At 26.7% G+C, this 22,123-nt stretch overlaps 3 protein-coding genes across 4 annotated transcripts; 2 read left to right on the top strand and 1 right to left on the bottom strand.

Moving 5' to 3' along the window:
- The first annotated feature begins 1,443 nt into the window (after window positions 1-1,443).
- Window positions 1,444-6,721, top strand: LOC111041752 (glucosidase 2 subunit beta-like). The gene is made up of 9 exons (XM_022326152.1): window positions 1,444-1,658; window positions 1,760-1,972; window positions 3,131-3,315; window positions 3,437-3,660; window positions 3,726-3,804; window positions 4,449-4,716; window positions 5,982-6,172; window positions 6,251-6,388; window positions 6,480-6,721. Exons 1-9 carry the CDS (start codon window positions 1,553-1,555, stop codon window positions 6,633-6,635), a joined length of 1,560 nt encoding a protein of 519 aa, XP_022181844.1. The 5' UTR covers window positions 1,444-1,552; the 3' UTR covers window positions 6,636-6,721.
- Window positions 6,722-9,245: 2,524 nt separating this feature from the next.
- On the bottom strand, window positions 9,246-21,829 carry LOC111041749 (superkiller viralicidic activity 2-like 2). 2 transcript variants are annotated; one of them, XM_022326148.1, is made up of 17 exons: window positions 21,660-21,829; window positions 21,148-21,273; window positions 19,749-19,835; window positions 16,457-16,708; window positions 16,200-16,374; window positions 15,275-15,589; window positions 14,970-15,213; window positions 12,897-13,028; window positions 12,647-12,807; window positions 12,290-12,566; window positions 11,748-11,920; window positions 11,197-11,499; window positions 10,913-11,101; window positions 10,688-10,851; window positions 10,461-10,623; window positions 10,177-10,339; window positions 9,331-9,488 (listed from the first exon to the last, which is right to left on the bottom strand). In XM_022326148.1, exons 2-17 carry the CDS (start codon window positions 21,255-21,257, stop codon window positions 9,331-9,333), a joined length of 3,066 nt encoding a protein of 1,021 aa, XP_022181840.1. In that variant the 5' UTR covers window positions 21,258-21,273; window positions 21,660-21,829. The 2 variants fall into 2 exon arrangements, with proteins under 2 accessions (XP_022181841.1, XP_022181840.1); XM_022326149.1 differs by lacking the exon at window positions 21,660-21,829 and having other exon boundaries at window positions 9,246-9,488; window positions 21,148-21,257.
- Window positions 17,734-18,249, top strand: LOC111041750 (cyclin-dependent kinase 2-like). Its single transcript, XM_022326150.1, has one exon. The coding sequence runs from the start codon at window positions 17,752-17,754 to the stop codon at window positions 18,145-18,147; it is 396 nt and encodes a 131-aa protein (XP_022181842.1). The 5' UTR covers window positions 17,734-17,751; the 3' UTR covers window positions 18,148-18,249.
- Window positions 21,830-22,123: the final 294 nt, after the last annotated feature.

The following is a 22,123-nucleotide window of genomic DNA, read 5'->3' as shown; positions in this document are numbered from 1 at the left end:
ATAATTGTTATCACCACGGACTAAGATAGTCAAGTCACGAATGGATCTTCGCAGGAAAAAAATGTTTGTGTCCGTATATAATATTGCCTACATTTAGCCCCTTTTTTGCAGTTATCAAAATGTGATAACATTGATAAACCGATAACATAATTTTCATTATAAATTATAATTAAAATAGTTAAATGTAGTTAATAAGTTATTAAAAAACACAACATCGTAATTTAAAATTTAAAAATACACAATTCATTGAGAATACAGTATAAATGTACAACCTATTTACGTAGAACATTATTTTAAATTTTCAATCTTTAGCAATAAAAGTTAAATTATATAATGAAATTTTAAATTTGATAAATATTCTCAAAATTCGAACTATACCCAGATAGCAATTGTGTAATGATATTATTATTTTTACAGTACACAAATATTGTTATAAAAATAATGTTATTAAAATAACATAACTATTCAACTAACATAATATTATTTTATAGATATTATAATAAAATTATTTTTTATGTATGGTAATAATAATATTATTTAACAAATATAATAATCAAGCTATTATAATAAAGAAAGTATATTATTATAATTATTATGAATCTTGAACATAATTTAATACCCTTTGAATAGAAATCAGTATAGATAGTAGTATAGTATCTATACTTACAAACGAATCAAAACCTATGCAAACTGAAGATATAAATACAATTAAAATAAAAAAAAATATTGAAAAACAACCTCGTTTCTTTACTAAAAATAAAAAGAAATAAACTTGAATTTCATCAATTGTCGTCGAGTGAAGGTAATATAATAAGAAAATCCTTACTAAATAATACAAGTGTTTTAAATGTTCATTCATATGACGATCATTCTTATAGCGCTAAAAGAAAATGAATTCATTAATATATTGTTGCATTGTATCTTTTAAATGACGATCGTAAGTGAATAAAGAATATTGTGTTTTTTTTTAAATTGTGTTTTATGAAATTTATTAACTATTAATGTATTTAACTATTTTAATTATAATTTATAATGTAAAAATATTATGTTAGTTGGATAGTTACGTTATTTTAATAACATTATTTTTTACATTTATACTGTATTCTCAATGAATTGTGTATTTTTAAATTGTAAATTACGATATTGTGTTTTTTAATAACTTATTAACTACTAATGTATTTAACTATTTTAATTATAATTAATAAAATAAAATATAATATTATAATTTATCATTTATAATGAAAATGATGTTATCGGTTTATCAATGTTATCACATTTTGAAAACCGCAAAAAAGGGGCTAAATGTATGCAATATTATATACGGACACAAAAAAATTTTTTCCTGCGAAGATCCATCCGCGGTTATCTCAGAACAAAATGCTGTTATCAATGCTCGACGGTGATAAGAGATTAATATTAGTGATAACTCTCTAGTGCCTGACGCCGTCACGCCGACACTCGACAGCAGATGTCAGATAGTATTGTTGTTGCTAATTTATGAATTAATTTTGTTATGACTTATATGATTTATTAATCGTCGTTAGCTTTTAATATGACTGAAATGGAAAACTTTTATTTAATTATTACTATTTTTTGTGGTTTATTCACAGTAATTAATTGTACAAGTATAGTGAAGCCTAGGGGTATCGCATTCGAACGTAAGGCTACTTACATATTATCATAATATTTGATACTTTTTAAGACTAATTCTTAACTAATAAGAACAACATTCAATGAAATTACTATTTATTTTCTTTAGGAGCTTCACTTTATGTACCCGACAAGGATTTTTCATGTTTTGATGGAAGTTATATAATTCCTTTTTCATTTGTAAATGATGATTACTGTGACTGCCCAGACGCTAGTGACGAACCGGGTACATCAGCTTGTCCTAATGGCACATTCCATTGTGCCAATGCTGGTCACACGTCACTTGTCATACCATCATCTCGAGTAAATGATGGAATTTGTGGTATGATTATTATTAATTATAATAAAGTTTGTACACATTTCAAAAATGTAACACTTTTTTACTTAAACAACACTTTAACACATTATTTCTACAATGTATTATATGATATAAAGTGTAATAATTTAATCAAAACATTGATATATTATAAAATAAGCTAATATTTAAGAAAAGGCTTATTCTAAGAATTTTTATCAACACCACATTTTGTTTAACAAATTTTGTAGTAACAAAATATTCATCGATATTTTTATGTTCTTGCTAAAAATTAGGCAAAGTTTCTACTATGTCTTGGCATTTAACACTTATAGATCTATTTTTTCGTGACATACAAATTATGCTTACAGGATTACCGTTTTTCTTGAAAATAATTTGAATTTAATTAATTTTATACTTTTTATTGTTTTTCTATCAGTAATTGTAAGTTCATCTTCGAATACAATTTCTCTACAACTGACTCAGTATATTTAACGTGATCCAAAACCATTATTTTAACACTTTGAATAGTTTGAACTAGGCACCCAGAAAGGGAAGGGGGCTGTAGGACTTGTAATACAGTTATCCGGCTATTTTAGGGGCTCTTAGAATGAAATTGTAATTTTTGAAATTTTAATAGGAATATATAATATTTTATATTAATTAATATTTTATGTAATAAATATGTTTATTAAAATATATCAAGTAATTTAGTTATGTGGATTAACACCATTGATTATCTAGAAATAGTGTATGGGACACCCGTATCGCTTGTAATGGGTTGTATTTTATTGGACATTTTGTATTGGGCCCACAAAAATATTTAGTACAGGAGCCCAAAATTTGATGTGGGCGCCTCATTTGAACTACTATTTACTGTCTTATATTATTAATATAACAACAATTTATAAAAAACCAATTAAAAACTGTATTATCAAATTCACATCTAGCTCTTCCAAATACGCAAAATATGCCTAACTGCGCTTTAGAATAAGCTCCGATTTAAGACCAACGGTATACACAGAATCTGATGATATACCGCCGTTGAGCTCAATAAAATATACATTTTTTATTTATTCTTAACTACAGACATTCATTATTGTAATAATGTGAACTGATATAACATTTATACAATTTAAACTTTCCTTAAAAATATTATTAAAACTAAATATTTTTTCGATATAGATTGTTGTGATGGCTCGGATGAATGGGCAAATAGTTTAATGAAAGGTACATGCGATAACACGTGTGAAGAACTTGGCCGAGCAGCAAGAGAAGAGGCAGAAAGAGTACAAAAAATATTTATGGCCGGTCATGAAATACGTGCTCAATTAATTGCTAAAGGAAAGGAACTTAGACTGGAAAAACAAGTAAATTAATTTTATCATTAAAAAAATGTTTTATAATACCTAATATCTAATGGCCAAACTTGTTAATACTACATAGTAGTTAACATAAAACCCGTTACTTAATCATTTTTTTTCTTAATAGAACAGAATCACTGAACTTTTTGAAGTACAGAGAGATGCAGAACTCGCCAAAAATAATACATTATATGCTAAAGAAACAGCCGAAGAAATTGAGAAGTCTGCATTAGAAAAATATAAAATAATGAATGATGAAAAAAAAAGACAAGAAAATGAAAAAGAAAAACTAAGAGACCAAAATGAAGCTTTTGAAATTTTTAATCATATTGATACAAATAGAAATAACAAGTATAATTTTTAATTTGAATTATACAATATTTGAAAAATAATTACATTTTAAATATTATATGTAGAATTGAAGAAGAAGAAGTAGATGCATACTCTACTTTTGATCAGAATAATGATGGTGCAGTTTCACAAGATGAAAAAGATGTAAGTTCTTTTATTATTTTAAAAATGTAAATATTACAAAAGCCATACAGCAATGGTTAAGATATTGTTGTAGATGCTGGTTTATATTTTACTTTTTTTGCTGTTCTTTGTAATTTTATTTTTAAGTAATAAGGTATTTTAAAAATGGCCTGTCTAAATTATCATCTGGAAAAAGGATAAGTCATAATAAAAATAATATATCTCCAAATAAATTTTTAATTAACTAACTCCTCTATGTGGAGATACAACCAAATCCATTATATCTCATTATTGATGCTTATTTTATTTGGTTAAGATTCTAATTAACCCTTTTATTTATATTCTGAATACATTTTTAAATAATGTTATATGTTGATTATACTTGCATGATATAAAAAATAATATATTTTAACACTTATACTCTGCCTCAAAAGAGAACAACTACTTTTTGCGCATCGTAAATAATACGATTGGCGTGTCAAGAACCACATCTCGCTTAAATCTGGAAGTTGATGGAAATGTGCTGATGTAAATCGGTCAGCAGACTGATTATTCTCTTTTGAGACAGGGTATAGATAAAACAGTAATGTATACACTATACAATACTAAATTGTTTCATTTATTTATCTTAATTGTTCATTTAAACCTTTATTAACTGTTTTCAGTATTTTATGGAAAACAAAAAAGAGATTAGTTTAGAAGATTTCATGTTAAATGGTTGGAGTCGTTTAAAGCAATTAATACTTGCTGAAAATGTGGATGTAAAAGAAACTGAGCACCCAGCTGATGACTTAGAAAATGATAAACAACTTGAAGAAGGAGAAGATCAAGATGAAGATGAAAGTGAAACTGTGGAAGAGGAAGTTAAATATACAGAATCTGAAGAACTTGATGAATCACAGTATGATGAAGAAACAAAACTTATAGTTGAAGGCAAGTGTTAAAATTATACATGTTTAAAGGTTATTGTTTAATAAACTATAATGTATTATTATTTATTACATTAATTTAAATTTAATTATTACTTAAAACTCTAACTACGCTAAACCATTCTAAGCCAATAAAAGCCTAATATGTCTGACTTACCGACAATGGTTTTAGTAGACCTGTTTTTAAATTAACTTGATAGAACTAAATTTAAAGTAAATTATTTTATAGAAATTTACTTAAAAATTATTTAACATAATTCTGAAAGTGCTTAAGAGGACGTGATACCTGCATGTGTTGTCTCCGTCTTACAAGTGCGTAACATAGCAAAATGTACACTCAGCAGAACACATGTAGCTCCGTTAATTTAAAAATTAAAGTGAACTGACCTCTTATAAAATCTAAAGGTAAGATTATTATCTAGGCAATCCCATAGGCTTTTTATTATATTTTTATTTTAACGCGAGTTATAAGTATTTTAAGATGTATAAAATATTTACAATTTTAAAATACTTATAACTCCTGTTAAAATAAAAATATAATAAAAAGCTTATGGGGCTGCCTAGATAATAATCTTACCTTTAGATTTTATAAGAGGTCAGCTCACTTTAATTTTTAAATTAACGGAGCTACATGTGTTCTGCTGAGTGTACAATTTGCTATGTTACTCACTTGTAAAACGGAGACAACACATGCGGGTATCACGTCCTCTTAATTATTGTATTTTAAACTAAAATGTATTATTCATATGTTTTTACCATACATTTCTGAATGGTTGATCATCATTCATTATAATAATAATTATATTTTAACAATTTGTATTCAATAAATATCTAGACTAAATTCTTACACGTCTTGTAAAAGTTTAAAAAAATTTATATTTTTTATATATATGTAATTATATTTCGAAAATTCAAATTATGTTTACTAAAATATATTTTATTGATACAACCCATTATAAAGTTAATAGAATTTTACTGTGCCCAACATTTATATTGTAAATTAATTAGTTTCGCCTCAAAAGTCATTGTTTTTATAATACAATTCTAATCTTACAGAATAACATAAAATAAAAAACATAAATGTATTATTATTAACTGTACATCAAGTTCATGTTGTAAATTCTAAATATTTGTTTGTGTTATTGAGTTAAACAGTAATGTAATACTTTCAAATAATGAGTAGTCTTACCTAAAATCAATTATTCCGTTGACCGCGGACTTCAGTATGTATTTTTAAATAATTGTTTATTTGTTTACTTTTTATTTTAGAAGCCAAACAAGCACGTAATGCATTTGAAGAAGCTGATAGGAAATTTAGAGACTTACAACGTGAAGTAACTCATTTACAAGAATCCCTAAATAAAGATTTTGGTCCAGAAGATGAATTTGCAGCTTTGGATGGAGAATGCTATGAACTTTCTGATCGTGAATATGTGTATAAATTATGTCTTTTTGATCAAGTATGAATTTTTTTTGAACTGTCATAATGTTTCTACTACAATTTAAAAATATAAATTTTTCTTATTCAATTATCATAGATAACTCAACGATCCAAAAATGGTGGATCTGAAGTAAGATTGGGTACTTGGAACAGTTGGATTGGTGAACCGAAGTACCGTACTATGTTATATGATAGAGGACAACACTGTTGGAATGGTCCTCAAAGATCTACTCACGTAAGCATATTTTAATCTAAATAATTAACTTGAAGTAGTATTTAACATTTTAAAAATAAATATTATGTGTTATATTAAATGTCAAAAATAGGTACGTTTAAATTGTGGCTTAGAACCAGCATTGCTCTCAGCTACAGAACCAAATCGTTGTGAATACGCTATGGACTTTGTTGTACCAGCTGTTTGTGTACAGCACAATGAGAGGCCTTCGGCACCTGTAACAGATGCTGAACATGATGAATTATAATTTTAATTAACTTGTAATAATTCATTAAATTTGTGTCAACTGTTTTTGGGGTATTTAATATGAAAATGTATATGTTCATTATTATTTAAAATCAATGTACTTTTATTTAATATAATTTTTTTTTAAATATAAAATTATAAGATTAATTTAAAACTTGTTTCTATTAAAATAAAATAAAATTGTGATTGATAGTTTAAACCCAAGTAGTCATAAAATGAACAAACTTAAAAATTGTAAAGTTCTATATATGGTTTTTAATTTAAGGTGTATCCTATATAATATTGTTTTGTTATAAAATATTTTTACAAACTATTAAAAATATTTTAACTATAAATAAAAGAACAAATAAAGATAGAATACATTAATTATAATACTTAAATTCAAGTTATTTCTCTTTTGTTTTTATTCATAATAATAATGTTGATTTAGTTTATTTGAACATAATAATGTAGTGTCTACTAGCTTTTGTGTACCTAACGCTACTTATTTATTTAAAATCAGTCATTGACTAAATTACCATGTTTAAAAGTTTAAACAGAATATGTAGCAAGGCGCTTTATTTATATTTATTTATGCTCCCCTTGGTTCCAACAGAAAGTTAACTATATTAATTTGTTTTTTTTCCTTAATAACGTTAAAAATCTAAGTATTTTAAGTTATTAAAAATATACATAACTTATCTAAGGTAATAAAAATTTGTTCGGATTAAGAATTCTAAACAAAAAAAAGGTAATGAAGCAAAATGTACCATAGTATAACCCACTACCCAAAAACCTGCTATTTTGTATAGATATTTAATATTTATTTAAGATTGTTTATTGTGGTTGGATTTTTGTTTACCGTAAGATAATTAGCAGTGGCCAGTGGGTCTTCTTTGACTTTTTTTCTGTATGATTATCAAAACAAAAGGTACATTTTACCGGAAGGTCCTTGATTGAGTTTTCATAATATATGTGTTAGAATTATGTGGTTCACCATTGAACTAGAGACTAATGATTTCATATATTTTGTTTTTTTTTTAATCTTTAATTTTTACTATCCTTCAGCAGAGAAAGTATAATTCAAAAATGTCCTGATCATTGGTAATGACCAGGGCTCGTAAGTTTATGCACTAAAAAAAGCACAAATAAGCATGTATTCATACACTAAAAATTGGCGAAATATGCATTAAAATATGCACTAAAAAGTTTGAAAATATGCATTTAAATGCCCTTACATTTTTAAATTATGTACTAAAAATATGCATTATGTAAATTATTTATGAGTAAATTTTAAAATAATAAGAATATATCCATTAATTTTAAAAGTATTTTATTCCTTTTAATTTTTATATATTTAACAATCAAAATTAATAAAATTAATACTTGTGAAGTTCATATAATCATATGGATTTGTCATCTTTATTAATTTTATTTAGGTAGTCATTTTTTGTCTAATTTTTGTACACCATTGTCCTGCACCTACAATGAAAATATTTGGAATGAAATATTAATTATTTGACATTTTCACGGCTCGTACAGTTAAACAACTCATCGGCGACTGGCGTGTGCAAGAAAACTATACTGTACCAGTCTATAAAATTGTAGATGCGGATTGGTAAGAAACATTGTACAGGTGTACATACTTGTACAGGTATCGTTTTGACGAGGGACTATACACGGCGGAGGATGGTAGTGGTAACTATAAAATTGTTTCCGTGGTACTAAGTAAAACGCATAAAATCTAAATAGGGAAATACTAGAAAAGTAAGTAGTCACACGAAAATAAAAATAAATCAAAACACTATCATTCAGTAAACAGGAAAGTAAATAAGAAACAAGAACCATTTCAAATATTTTTCTAAACAATTCTTTTAAGAAATAATATACGCTATAAACTCTAAAAAAAACGATTATAGGCTAAATATGCCTTTATACCCAAAACATGCAAAAACATGCACTATTAAACTTCATATTATTATTCCTATTGTTATGAAACGGATTTGTATCTCAGTTGGCATATTTTTCTGTGTAGCAAAAAAAACATGCAAATGCATGAACTTACGAGTCCTGGTAATGACTTATAAGTCTAATAATGTTTAACTAGTATTTCAAACAAATAATCCCGTTCCTCAATAATTCATCATAAATTCAATTGAAGCAATAGAGCGAAGATCTACCACGACTAGGCAATGGTGTATCATGGAGGTGTTAAGTGTAAAAATCCATTTTTTTTTTCTGTAAGGTACTTAAGGTACATAACGGCTATAAATAAGTTGGGATTGAAAGTTCTGAATTGTTTGAGGTAGTTTTAAGGAGCTGGGGATTGGGGTATGCAGGAAGTGCAGCCACACAAGGCCTTGCACTTTTTTATTGGGCTTGGGGGACCTCCCCTTTATCAATTGCGCAGGGCCTCATAAATCCTATTACAGGCACTGGTTGGTTTCAAGGCATCTTATTAGTACACGGAAATCTTGGTAATTATTTATAATTGATGTTAAATTATTATCATATTTAATCAGATGCACATCATGAAGAAATTATAGCTCAAAACAATATTTGTATTTGTTTAGTGGAGAACTAAGAGAATAGGATATGTTGGGATTCCAAAAATTTAAGTTTAACAAAACAATTTACAGAAATATATATTTATTATATAATATTGTGTCAGAAATATACAAAAATAATAAAAAATGGACAATATTTATAATCAAACATTATAAGTAAAGACTGGCTGCAAATACAATATCTCTTTTAACAATCTTAACAGATTCACTGAATTTATTTTCAAGGTCAGTGTTGCCAATACTTTTGGATGCTTGGATTAATTGTCTCAATATTTCTTCTAAACGTCTCATTGCTCGTATTATACTTCCTGAAATTCCCAAATTTGTTAAGAATATTATATTCATGAACATTTGAATGATACTCAACACAACATGCAGGAGTAAAAAAATATATGGTCTGGAATTATCACATCCGTCAGAAGGTGCGTTGTCAGACAGTAATAAAGTTGTTTTTATTTGTAAAGGGGGATTCAATAGTTTTTTGTCATTATAATAATCATGAAACTCACAAATAATTCCTATGAAACGTTTTTTAAAACCAACTTTTAAACTAGTATATAAAAATTTAAAAATACTTTCAAATTTTATTTATATTCATATAAATATTTCTTATGTAATTAATAAATTAATATACATTTACATATTCGTATTCTTATGAGTTGAGATAACATTGATATTTTATTATTGATATAATATAAGTATAACAAATTCAAAAGTATTTTTATTAGTTGTATATTCTAGGAAACAGATGTATTCAATTGAGAACAATTTGGTCTTAGAAAATGTTGTTCTATAGTAATTATTTACAAGTTTAAAATTTAGATTATAATAATAATAATCAAGAAATTCCCTATCCTTTACATGAAAAAAACGACCACTACTACCGGTGCGTATTTTAGCAGATGCGATAATTCTGGACTACTTTTATAAACAGTTTGGAGTCTTTCTCTATTGCTCATGTTCATATTATAAATAAATGATTAAAATGCAATTTACCTTCAAATATATCAGTCATTTGACATATTTGGTAGAAAGTGGCACCTCGACACCACTCATAACAAACATCCATTAAAAATGGTTTAAAGCCTTCAACATAGGTATCTTCTTCAATATCTAATTTAGCATCTTTACAAACTTTAGCTATTTTTCTTGCAAGTTCCTTAAAAATAATTTTTTATCTTGTTGTTATAAATGATAACACAAAAACAATTATGAGATTCCTCAAGTATCCTGATATACAACAATATTATAAACATATATAAGTATAACTATTTGCATACCTGCATTTTTCTTAAAGGCCCTGCTAATTCAGCAGTTTTTGCAGGCAATTCATTACTTTTTTCATCACATACAAAACAACTAAGTAATGCCACCGTCTGAGGTACTGATAAATCATTAAACACACCATTGAACATTAATTCAGTCATTAATAGTTCATCAGCACTTTAACATATAAATATAATTAATTCATTACTTTTATTCAATTGTTATTACAAATGTAATTTACCTGCTTAATTCACATGCTATTCTCCCTTTAGTTTCTATAACTTCTCCAGCGGTACAATAGCCCATTCGCCTCAATATACGTTTTCTACATTTGAGATCATCCATTTGCATAAGTGATCTGGCTTTCTTTAATTCAGTTTTAGATTTTAAAAGTTCTCGATCTACCTGTTATAAAATGTTATTTTTAAATTGTTTAATTAAATAAAAAATAAAAATTGTTTAATACTTTGTCTTTTTCCAAATATTGGTTATAAAGTTCATCAACATCTTCTTTTTCATGTAATGGATGAGCAAATAATCTACTTTCAAATTTTTCAATTTGATCAATAACTTTATCAAACTCTGGATCTTTGATATGCATGTCATTAATTGGATCTAACAAAGGAATATCAGTTGAGCATCTTTGTAAAACTTCCTAAATAAAATTACACACATACAAGTTTAATGATATTTATGATTTTTTATCGAATAGTAATAACTTTTATTTTATTTCAGAATTGAATAACTTACTTTTACATTATTATACAGCAACATTCGAGAATCACGAGATTTTAAATCATTTGGCAGTTTGTTCAATCGCAAAGAACTTAAATCTTCAACCATGTTATGTCTGATATTAATAATTTCAGGTTCTCCTAACTTCCCAGGAGCACAAGGTATTGGCTCTTCTTCTGTTTTTTCAACAGATCGTTCTAAATTTAATAGCACATTTAATATTGCTTCACCAATACCGCCACCTTCATGTTTACTCTTCATTACAGATTTAAAATTGATAATAACACCCCAGCCAAAATCTATATCGTTCTTCTTGATCTAAAATAATTTAAAAATATATATTATAATTATATATTAAAACATTTATTTTGATTGAATTAACTATACTAGTAAGTAATGAAATACTCAAATACACATCAAATTATGAAATAAAAACCTATTTGACACGAATAATTTTCTTAGTCCAACAATTAGTGCAAATGACCATAATTTAGAAGTGAGTCATCCAGAGTTATATTAACAATTGTAATATAAAATATATTTCACTTAATATCAAATTTACTGACCTTAACTAGTCTTCCTGGATTACAAAAAGGTACTAAATTTTTTGGGTCTGTTATAAAAGAATGATATTGTTTTCCTAAATCTTCTAACTGTTGACGAATTAAAAAATATGATCTTACATCAAATTCGTTATTTATTATTATTTTGTTTTTTTCAAGTGATAATTCTTTCACTTCTACAAAAAAAAATAAAAAATATATACAAAAATTATAAAACAAAAAATAATGGTAATTAAATTTAAATACTATCTCTGTTCTACCAGAAAACATGCTGCTCTATTACAATAAAGGGTCAGCTCTACGCATCTGTCACCAAATCCATGATAAGTGGGCTGGGTGGCTGTGCTAACCTAACCAATTGCATTTGTGTTGTACACAATGGTCAGTCATCGTCAGCAACATTTGGCCGCATGGAGAGGATACGACAGACCTCATTCCACATGCACAGAAACAGCATGTTCGCTAATGGAACTGAGTGTATTCTTATATTGTAGTAAACTAACAATACATAAATAATCAACCGTAATATTATATTGATAACTAACTTTCAACCAATTCTGGTATTGCAGATTGATTTTGAAATTGGAAAAAGCTTCTTTCCAACATATATTCTGGATCGATTTCTTCTACACGCATTAAATTCAAAACCATGTTGTATGTTAAATGAAATGCTGAATTAAGTGAATCCGGCTTTCCTTGTACGATGTTCCTGACTGTGTCTGGACTAACTTTTTCATCAATTATCAACATAACAATACCTTTGTCATCCAAACCTCGCCTACCAGCTCGGCCAGACATCTGTATATATTCTCCTGATGTTATCTATAGTAATTATTTTAACTAATGACTATGAGGGTTAAGTTAAAAATAAATATATTTTTAATAATAAACAAAATACTTACAAATCGTCTTTCTTTGCCATCAAATTTTCGAGGAGCAGTAAATAAAACTGTTCTTGCAGGCATATTTAGGCCCATGGCAAATGTTTCAGTAGCATATAGCACTTTTAGTAATCCTTCGCCAAACAAAATTTCTATAGTTTCTTTTAAGATTGGTAAAAGACCTAAAACACATAATATAACAATAAGATTGTTATCATTAATTATTTTATGAATATTAATATTATATATTTTATAAGCGAATAATATTTACCTCCATGATGAATACCAATGCCTCTTCGAATTAATGGTATTATATTTATAACTGCCGGTAGTTTACGATCTTCTTCTGACAATACTTTTGTAGCGTTTTCAAATAATTTATCAATTAACCCCTTTTCAGTATCTATAAAAGAACAAGACATGAGTTTATTAGTGCTTGGTCAAAATACCTCATTTTTTACTCTAACAATATACCCAGATATTGATTTATAAGTTCATAATAATATAATATAATATAGTATAGTCAAAGCACATAGTGCATACAATTAATCATGATATGTGTGCAATAATAACAAGTTCAGGGCCTAGAACTTTAAATAATCCATATTTGTAAGAAATTAGTGTATTGGAAATCTAGCTTAAGAACTGTTTCATAACGATATATGTTTTTTATTACATACTTATTAGTAATAAGTTATTACTTATTGCTAAGTATTAGATACTTGTATTACGTACTAATTCAATTAAATTGGATTTAGGCTACTTAAAAATAACCCAACATTTTTACATGAATTGCAAAATATTGGACAACTATACATTAAAAACAGTAGTAAAAAAAATTAATTAAAAAATCTCTGTGAGGGATACAATGATGGTAGTAGGGATATAGCTAATTTACTAAATGGTTATTTTATTAGAAAAGTGTAATCTATTTACTATTCATACAAAATAAATTACATTTCATGTATTTTTTTTTTTTTTTTAGATATTTTGACCTAGAATCACCACTTACGCAATTACTAGATGCTTAGCCATGGGAAGTTAATTGTTGGTAATTGTTCTCGGTCACATGTAGGTGTGAGTCTATAAGTAGAGATGTGCCGACACACCATCAGCCGGGTGGTATACTCTTATTCTGAATAGAGTTTAGATACATAAATAAAATAAGTCATGTTATTTTTGTATCAAGATTTGGGGCAGCAAAAATGCTTTGATTTTCTTCAACAGCAACTTATCTGGTAGGAATCTAAGTGGTGCATTTGGGAATTCAAAATTTAAAATTCCCAGAAATTTTCAAAAGCGACAGAAAAACAAACAAAAACTTAAGGAAAAACCGGATTTTTCCCACAAAACCAGTTTTCAAAAAAATCAATTTTGGTTTTTAGTGTAACTCAAGTGTAACACTTAATGTAACACAAAAAAATGACAAAATATACATGACATTTTCACTGAATATTTGTGTTAGCATTTCCTATACAGCATTCAATGTAAAGCTATTTATAGGCATATAAGAATTTCGATAATCATTAGTTATTTTTCGATTAATGTCTGATTAAAAAGAAATGTAAGCTCGGTCAAAAAACTTGAAAATATGATATAAGGTTCCATTAAGTTGTTGTTAATGGAAATTAAAAAAATGTTGAGCTTAAGTCCACAATAATTTTTAATGAGCACCCGAAATTGAAATTTCGACAAAATACGTAAAAATCACTACAATTTGCAAATTATTTTAAGTTAGAAATTCATAAAAAATTTTCTTTTCATATCTAAGATTTCAAATTTAATATAAGATTCCTTAGAAGTTTTTTTACCTTAATCAAAAAAGAAAAAAATTCAACCGGAAAGTCAAATTAGATTTTTTATGAGCATTTGAAGTTGACAATTCTAATCATTTTGTTGTAATTCCGTCCAAAATAGCACAATTTTACATAAGTAAATATAATATTTTTCTAGCATCACTGATAATTTAAGAATAATATTAATTCAACCTGCCAACTACAGTATTAATAGGAAGTAAAAACAATATTAAATATTCTACACTAGCATACCGTCTCCGCTCAGAATCGTTTTTTGTATAAAATCATTAAATCCAAACTTAATACCATCCTTTATAGTAACCTCCTAGACAGAAAATGTACAGCAGAGCAACATCCACTAACCCAATTTTTTTAACTTAGTAATTGTTTCGTAAAATGTATTTTAAAAAAGTACTACCTATATACTTATAACTTAATACATACTTAGAATTTAACTACAGAATTCTAATTGCATCATACAAGATAGTCCATAATGCAAACAATTTACAAAAAAGTAAATAAACTTATTAAACAATTATTATAATCACCTGAAGTGAAATCTAATTTAGACATTTGCATGGCATAATTTTCACAATCCTTTTTACTGAATGAAAATACAATTACTGGAGCAAAATTTCGTTCCATAATCATTTTAACCAACTTGAAACAATTTGATTCATTATCTGGATTGTTAGCTGTTGGTCGATTTGGTTGTCCCCATTGTTTAACTGGTTGAACAGCAGTAGATAAAACATTCATAGCTGCTGCAAAATTGTCCTCTCGAAATTTGTTCTAAAATAATTTAAGTTAAGGAATCAAAATTTATACTAAGAATATGATATAACAAACACACATTTTCATCTACTATAAGATGTAAGCCATCACCACCAGCAGGATATAAGTAATGTTGTAATGGTGTAGGTCTGTATTCTGTATATACTACATGGCACGGTTGATTGTGCAAATGGGCTACCCATTCTGCAAACTGTCTAGCATTAGGTATAGTAGCAGACAAAAAAACCAAACGCACATTGTCTGGCAATAATATTAAAGTCTCTTCCCAAACATAACCACGTTCTTTGTCACGCATGTAATGAATTTCATCAAATATTACCCATCCTACTTCTTTTAAGATCTCTGAACCACGATACAACATAGAACGAAGAATCTAGTAAAATAAAGAGTAATTTAAAATGCATATAATGTTATATTATATTATATTATTATTAAGTATTTTATAAAACAGTGATCTTTAACTTTTTAACTTATTGAAACCTATATTTCCAATATTTACACATATTTATAATTTTTGCTTAAGTTTGATATAATTTTTATATTTTTATAGTAATAACTAAAAACAGATAGATTATAGAGAATTTTTTTTTTTTTTGTGAGGTTAGAATATCTTTGAAAAAGGTTATAAAATAAAAAGTCTCCATTCAATAATATAAAATTTCATATAGAGCGTCCAACTTAAAGGAAATAATTTTGATTGCATTTACGTACAAACAAATTTGATGCATTTTTCATCTTATAAAATACTTATATTTGAATATGAATTAGTAAAATAACTAATAGACTGGAATAACTACTAATAAGTTATAATACAATTCAAAATATGAATGTTTTATTTAAGTAGGACTAAAATATCTTATTCTCTAAATATATAGTGTCTCCAGTGATGGGAGAATTGATATACTCAAAGAAAATCCAAATACTTAAAAATGTTTAATCATTGTAGAACGCTCTATTTGAATAATCAACTAAAAACTATTTACCTCAGTTGTCATGATAAGACAACTAGCAGATGGATTAATAGTAACATCACCAGTAATAAGACCAACGTCAACAAATTCTTCGTGAAATTCTCGATATTTTTGATTACTTAATGCTTTAATAGGTGTAGTATAGATTACACGTTTTGATTCTCTTAGAGACAAAGCTATACTGTATCTATAAAAAATGAAAATATAAATTAGGTACTTAAATACTGAAGTATAAAATATTTTAGCTATAAATAGTACTATAAACTTACTCGGCAACTACAGTTTTTCCAGCAGATGTATGAGCTGATACAAGAACAGATTGATTATTTTCAATACAAACAATAGCTTCTTTCTGAAAAGGATCTAAATCAAACTCATAGACTTTGGCTGGTTTTCTATTGGTATCTCGATTTAATGGTATATAATCAAAATTTAACGGAAGAGCAATTTCGTGTGTACATGACTCTCCATCAAGAGATTCTACCGCAAATATTTTTATTCTGGGAGCTGATACCTCGAGACTGAAACAATTAAAATTATATTGATAACAATTTTATATAAATCATATGTTTTAACTATTTTCTTTATTTAAATCATTTATTTTTAAATATACTTAAAGACCATATTTTCAGTCTTGAGATTTTTTGTACTGCTTAAGGAGTGTCCTGTGGAAATATAACTTTTGTTTTTTCAAACGAGAACACCCCTATTCAACCTACGAATAATTTTTCTGAATTTTTTAAGCATCAAAATCAAAATTTGTAAGAGTAGTTTCTGTTATTTAACTTTGTGTTCTAAGGATAAAAGATCAATAGTAATGAGTTTTTTAGATATGGGGACTATGGTGATTTGAAAATTATACTAATTTATATAAATGTATTAATATAAATAATTTGTTAAAATGGCCCTAAGCATAATAAAATACTGGATCAAATTTAACGTCTACTTTGTATTTATTTAAAACCAGTTTTAAGGACTATTATCCTCAATACAAACATTTTAATAACTAAGAAACTACTCATTCAAATTTTAAATGTAGTACATCAAAAACTTTCAAAAAAATTATCCACTAATTAGTTTACAGCAAAAGAGGGGGGTTTTCATTTGAAAAACAGAAGTTCGTATCACCACAGAACACTCTTTAAGTAGAAAAAATTCAAGAATTTGAGAATATGGTCTTTGAATATTTAAAAATTCTAAAAATCATTTGAATGAATTCATAATTAAAGGAAAATATGGGGTGACCATGCTTGGTGAATTATTCTGCATATGCCCCATTATGAATAAAAATATGCATAGAAATTATACTAAATAAAATAAAAGTACTCATGTTATTCATGCTTCATTATACCTGCTCAAAATATGGTCAAAAATACCAAAATTATTGTAAATAAAATAAATAGTATCATAGTTAAGATTAAATAATAACTATAACAATTTAATCAAATAAAATAATTCCAAGCAACCAATAAATAAACATTCTTAAATAATAGGTATATTTAGTTTATAACTGTATTAATTTTTACGTAAATAAACAATTTTAGCGTTCTTATGAATTGTTATTATGAGTGGTAAAATTGTTAATTTAAATAGTAATAGGTACAAACCCATTGAAATAATAGGTGAAGGATCATATGGTATTGTGATGAAATGCAAAGATCGGCTAACAAATGAAATTGTTGCAATAAAAAAAATAACAGATTCCTATTTCTATATGCCTCAAGTATTACGTGAATTTATGGTACTTAAAATACTTAATAAACACATAAATGTGATAAGACTTTTAAATATTTTCCGTATAAAAAGTTGTTTGTACATTGTTTTTCCATACATGGATTATAATATGGGCCAGTACATTAATAAATATCATCCAAATGGCCTGGGATATGATTTAACAAAAGAATTTATGATACAAGTGAGAATTTTAGTTGTTAAAAAATATAGCAAAATTAAAATTTAGTTTTTAGATAATCAATGGTATTGATTACATGCACAGAAATTATGTTGTGCACAGAGATATTAAACCAGAAAATATACTGATAGCGAGTAATGGTGCAGTAAAAATTTGTGATTTGGGTATTTCAAAAATGCTATGTGTACAGTCATTTAAGGCAGAACCAATTATGACACCAGAAATGGGTACTATATGGTATCAAGCACCAGAAATGTTACTTGGAACACAAAAATATGGTCCTGAAATTGATATTTGGTCCATAGGTAAAATTCAACTACAACTATATATTATAATTCTAAAACTTATTAATATTTATGAACAATTAGGTATAGTATTTATAGAATGTATGAGTGGCCATCCGATCATAACACAAGAGACATCTATTGAACAATATCAATCAATTGTTAAATATTTTGGGGTATCAATTAAAGATCAAAAGTACTTAAATAGGAGAATAAAGACAACTTATAATGTTGTTTCAATCAAGTATATCAAAAATAGTACATTTAAAAATGTTAATATGGCATTAAAAAACTACTTCCCTCAGTGGCCGATTGATTTATTAGAAATAGTATCGAAATGTTTAGAATTCATACCGTCAAAACGGAAAACTACAAAATCTTTGTTAAAAACATCATATTTGGTAAATTGAACATTTTTAAAATCATTAATATTTGAATAGATAATTTGAACATTATGTTGTTATAAATAAATTGTTCATTTATCTTGTATACCAAATAAAATTATTTCAATTCTAATTATCAGGACCTTCTTATCTTAGATGAGGTTTCATGATATTTTGAAAAATATTAGTGCATAGTTTTACTCGATTTACAAAGTATATTTATAATATTAGGCTTATAGTTTGGTTTTCACAGAATATTTTTAATTTTAGGATTTTGTGCTCGTAATTATCATTGATTAATCAAAAAATAATAACGTACCTATGTATATTTCCAAAGTTAAAATAATAATTTTGGTTTTGAAATTAAGTTTTTGAGAGGATAGCTTTTTTTTTAAATTTTGTATTGATTATTGATCATAATTTTCAAGATTCAAGTTGATAATAATATTATACCACTCAAACAGTAAGATGAGCAAAATAAGAATAAAGTCAAAACCTATGTAGTATCTATTGTCATGTATATTCAAGTTTCTGAGAGTAGCAAAGTATGTATTGTTTTACAATGATGACACCGCACCCAACTCCTACTCTACAGCAGAAACTAATTCTTATAATATTTAAAGGTAAAATAAAAATTATGGCAACTGTTGGAAAAATGAATGGATAGGTTAGTTTAATATTTAGACCTATAAATAAATACTTAAGATTTAGAAACAAGTACTATCCTAAGGTTAAGTTAAGTACCATATAAATACATATTAATCGCTCTAATCAGAATCTAAAAGGTTTGGGAGTAAAATAAAATGTATAAGTGAAAAACCTCTCTAGTAATTATAAAAGAATACATAGTGGAATGAAACATACTTTAATAATTTAAATAAATATGTTTAAATATATTGCTTTTAGAATAAATTGTTTTGATCATAATAAATAATTATTTAATCTTAATATTATTATTATTTTACATTTTAATATAACTTACTCTAAAGCAGATATTTCATCTGGATTTTTTGTCTTTTTTAAATTATTGTCTTCATCATCAGATAGTTGTAATGATCGTTTTATGGTGCTAATCAAACAGAAAAAAATAATTACTATTAACATACAAACACATTTTAACAATGATAGTTCAACCATAATGTTGCCATGTTGCCTACAAATTATTCTTGGTGCGGACCAGGCTTAAGAGTACAACATTTTTTAAAATCATAATACATTTGTTTGATATCTATTATCTTTCATTCAAATAGTGAAAATAGAATTTGGCAATCCATTTTTCATTCATACTACATACGCCTTTAAACATGCATAACTTGAAAGCCACAACTGTGAAACATTTTAAATTGTGTATAAACATCAATATGTTATAACCTGTAACTTAACATACAACACTAGGCGTGCACCTGTTAAAGAGTAAGGACAGTACTAGTCACTTTATAAATCTCAACCAAACATTGCTCACATATGAGAATTACAATTAACAATATATTTATAAATAAACAGAAACATTATCACTTGTTTAAGTACAAATATTATAGCATTCCGAAGTTCACTAGTACGTATTTTTAGAGCAAATCTCTATGTGTGCAAACAACGGCATAACAAGTATTACTTTACATTTTATGGATTAGGAATTAATAATTTTTTTTTTTATTATTATTTTATTGTTCTGTGTTAATTAATTTATTTTAGATTGTAATAAATTTGTTCATCCCTACATCAACAGAACGAATATAACACCATAATAATCAAGTATAATTCCTAAATGTACTAACAATTAACTTCATTAATTTCATAAAGCAAACTGTTAAGTTAACAGGTACACCAAGACACCAAGATACTTTCTATTTTTTTTTTCTATTATTTATTAAGTAGCAAGTTCAGTTATTTGTAATTTTTTTTCTAAGTGGAATGATCCCCAGCAACCCTCCTAGAAGGTTAAAAAGAAAATGGCCAAGAGACGCCCTTGCCTTACACAATAAAAAAAAATTAAAAAAAACGGTCTCCATTGAGAACCCACCATTATTAGGAGGTACTTTTGATGGACGGTTTTCCCCCTCAAGTCTTCAAGTTATGTATTATACTACCTTATCAAATTTACTTATTGTACTACTTGTTGTATAGATTGTAAATATTGCATTAAAAAAAAATAAAAATAAAAAAAAAGTGGAATGACAAATAAGAATGTTAACAATAAGAATTTTTAAAACACTGTAAATCAAAATACTATTAGCAGGCACAATAATATGCCAATTAAATAAAATAGTATTTTTAATAATTTCATTTTGATTTAACTGTCAAATATAGGTTTTACTGGTTAATTATTCGATCCAATAGGTTTAAAAAACAAATAATGACTAGGTTAATTTTAATGTTCATACTTGTCGTCAGAATTGTGTTTATCATCATTGGATCTCTGTACTCCAGCAGAAAAAGAACTGGCAGATGGTTTTTCAAAATCATCAAATAAATCATCACCGAAATCATCCATTATTTGTATACTTGAGCTAGTGATATAAAATAAAATAATGAAAAACAGTCATATCATGTAACAATAAAACACTAATACATATTGTTCTGTTAAAAACGCATAATATAAAACACATCTATGGTTATAAATTATAATTGAACCAACTGTCATAATAATAACTAATGACGCAAGTAATGATTCCTGCATTTAAATCATGAAGTTAAAATGGTTTTAAATCAACCGGTAGGTATTCAATTTCTTAGTATGTAATGACAGCTATATTTTAGTTAGAAGTAAAAATTCCAGTATAAAGTATCTGGGGATCTAAAACCGTTCTAACACCATCATAAAACGTAATAAAAATTAGTGTAAATAAAATAATTTATCTAAAATTAGTTGGATTATAAATACTGGTTAACTCACAAGTCAGAATTTAAAAATCAATAGAATTCGTCAAAAATCAAAACTGGTTCAATTAATAATACATCCACATAATTAAGCCCGTCTTCTATTCTTCGAAGTTGTAATAATTACTATCGATAAATTTAAAATTTTAGATGTTTAAATGTTTTATTACATTTTAGGTTAGGTGTATTGGAACCACAGCTATAGATAATACTATCTTGTTTCGTGGTTTGTGGTTAGGACCATACACCAAGGTACCTATTCATATTTTATTATTGTACTAGCTCTCCGAGCGTCGATGGGGGAGACCCCCCGAGAGGACTAAAAGTGAATTTCAGTCCACAGAGGCTGAATCGTTGCAATTATAAAAGTCGCGTCCGTAGGTGGGTTGAACCTCAAAACACAGAATATTCTGTGCTCAAAAGTTAGGGAAGATGATAAGGATTTGTGATAAGGGTTTTGGAGGAGTTATTTCGAAGGCG

The sequence above is a fragment of the Myzus persicae genome, unplaced genomic scaffold (genome assembly GCF_001856785.1).
Source record: "Myzus persicae strain clone G006 unplaced genomic scaffold, MPER_G0061.0, whole genome shotgun sequence".
Taxonomy (NCBI): domain Eukaryota; kingdom Metazoa; phylum Arthropoda; class Insecta; order Hemiptera; family Aphididae; genus Myzus; species Myzus persicae.
The sequence above is the reverse complement of the archived record's forward strand: the minus strand, read 5'-3'. Positions and strand labels throughout refer to the sequence as shown.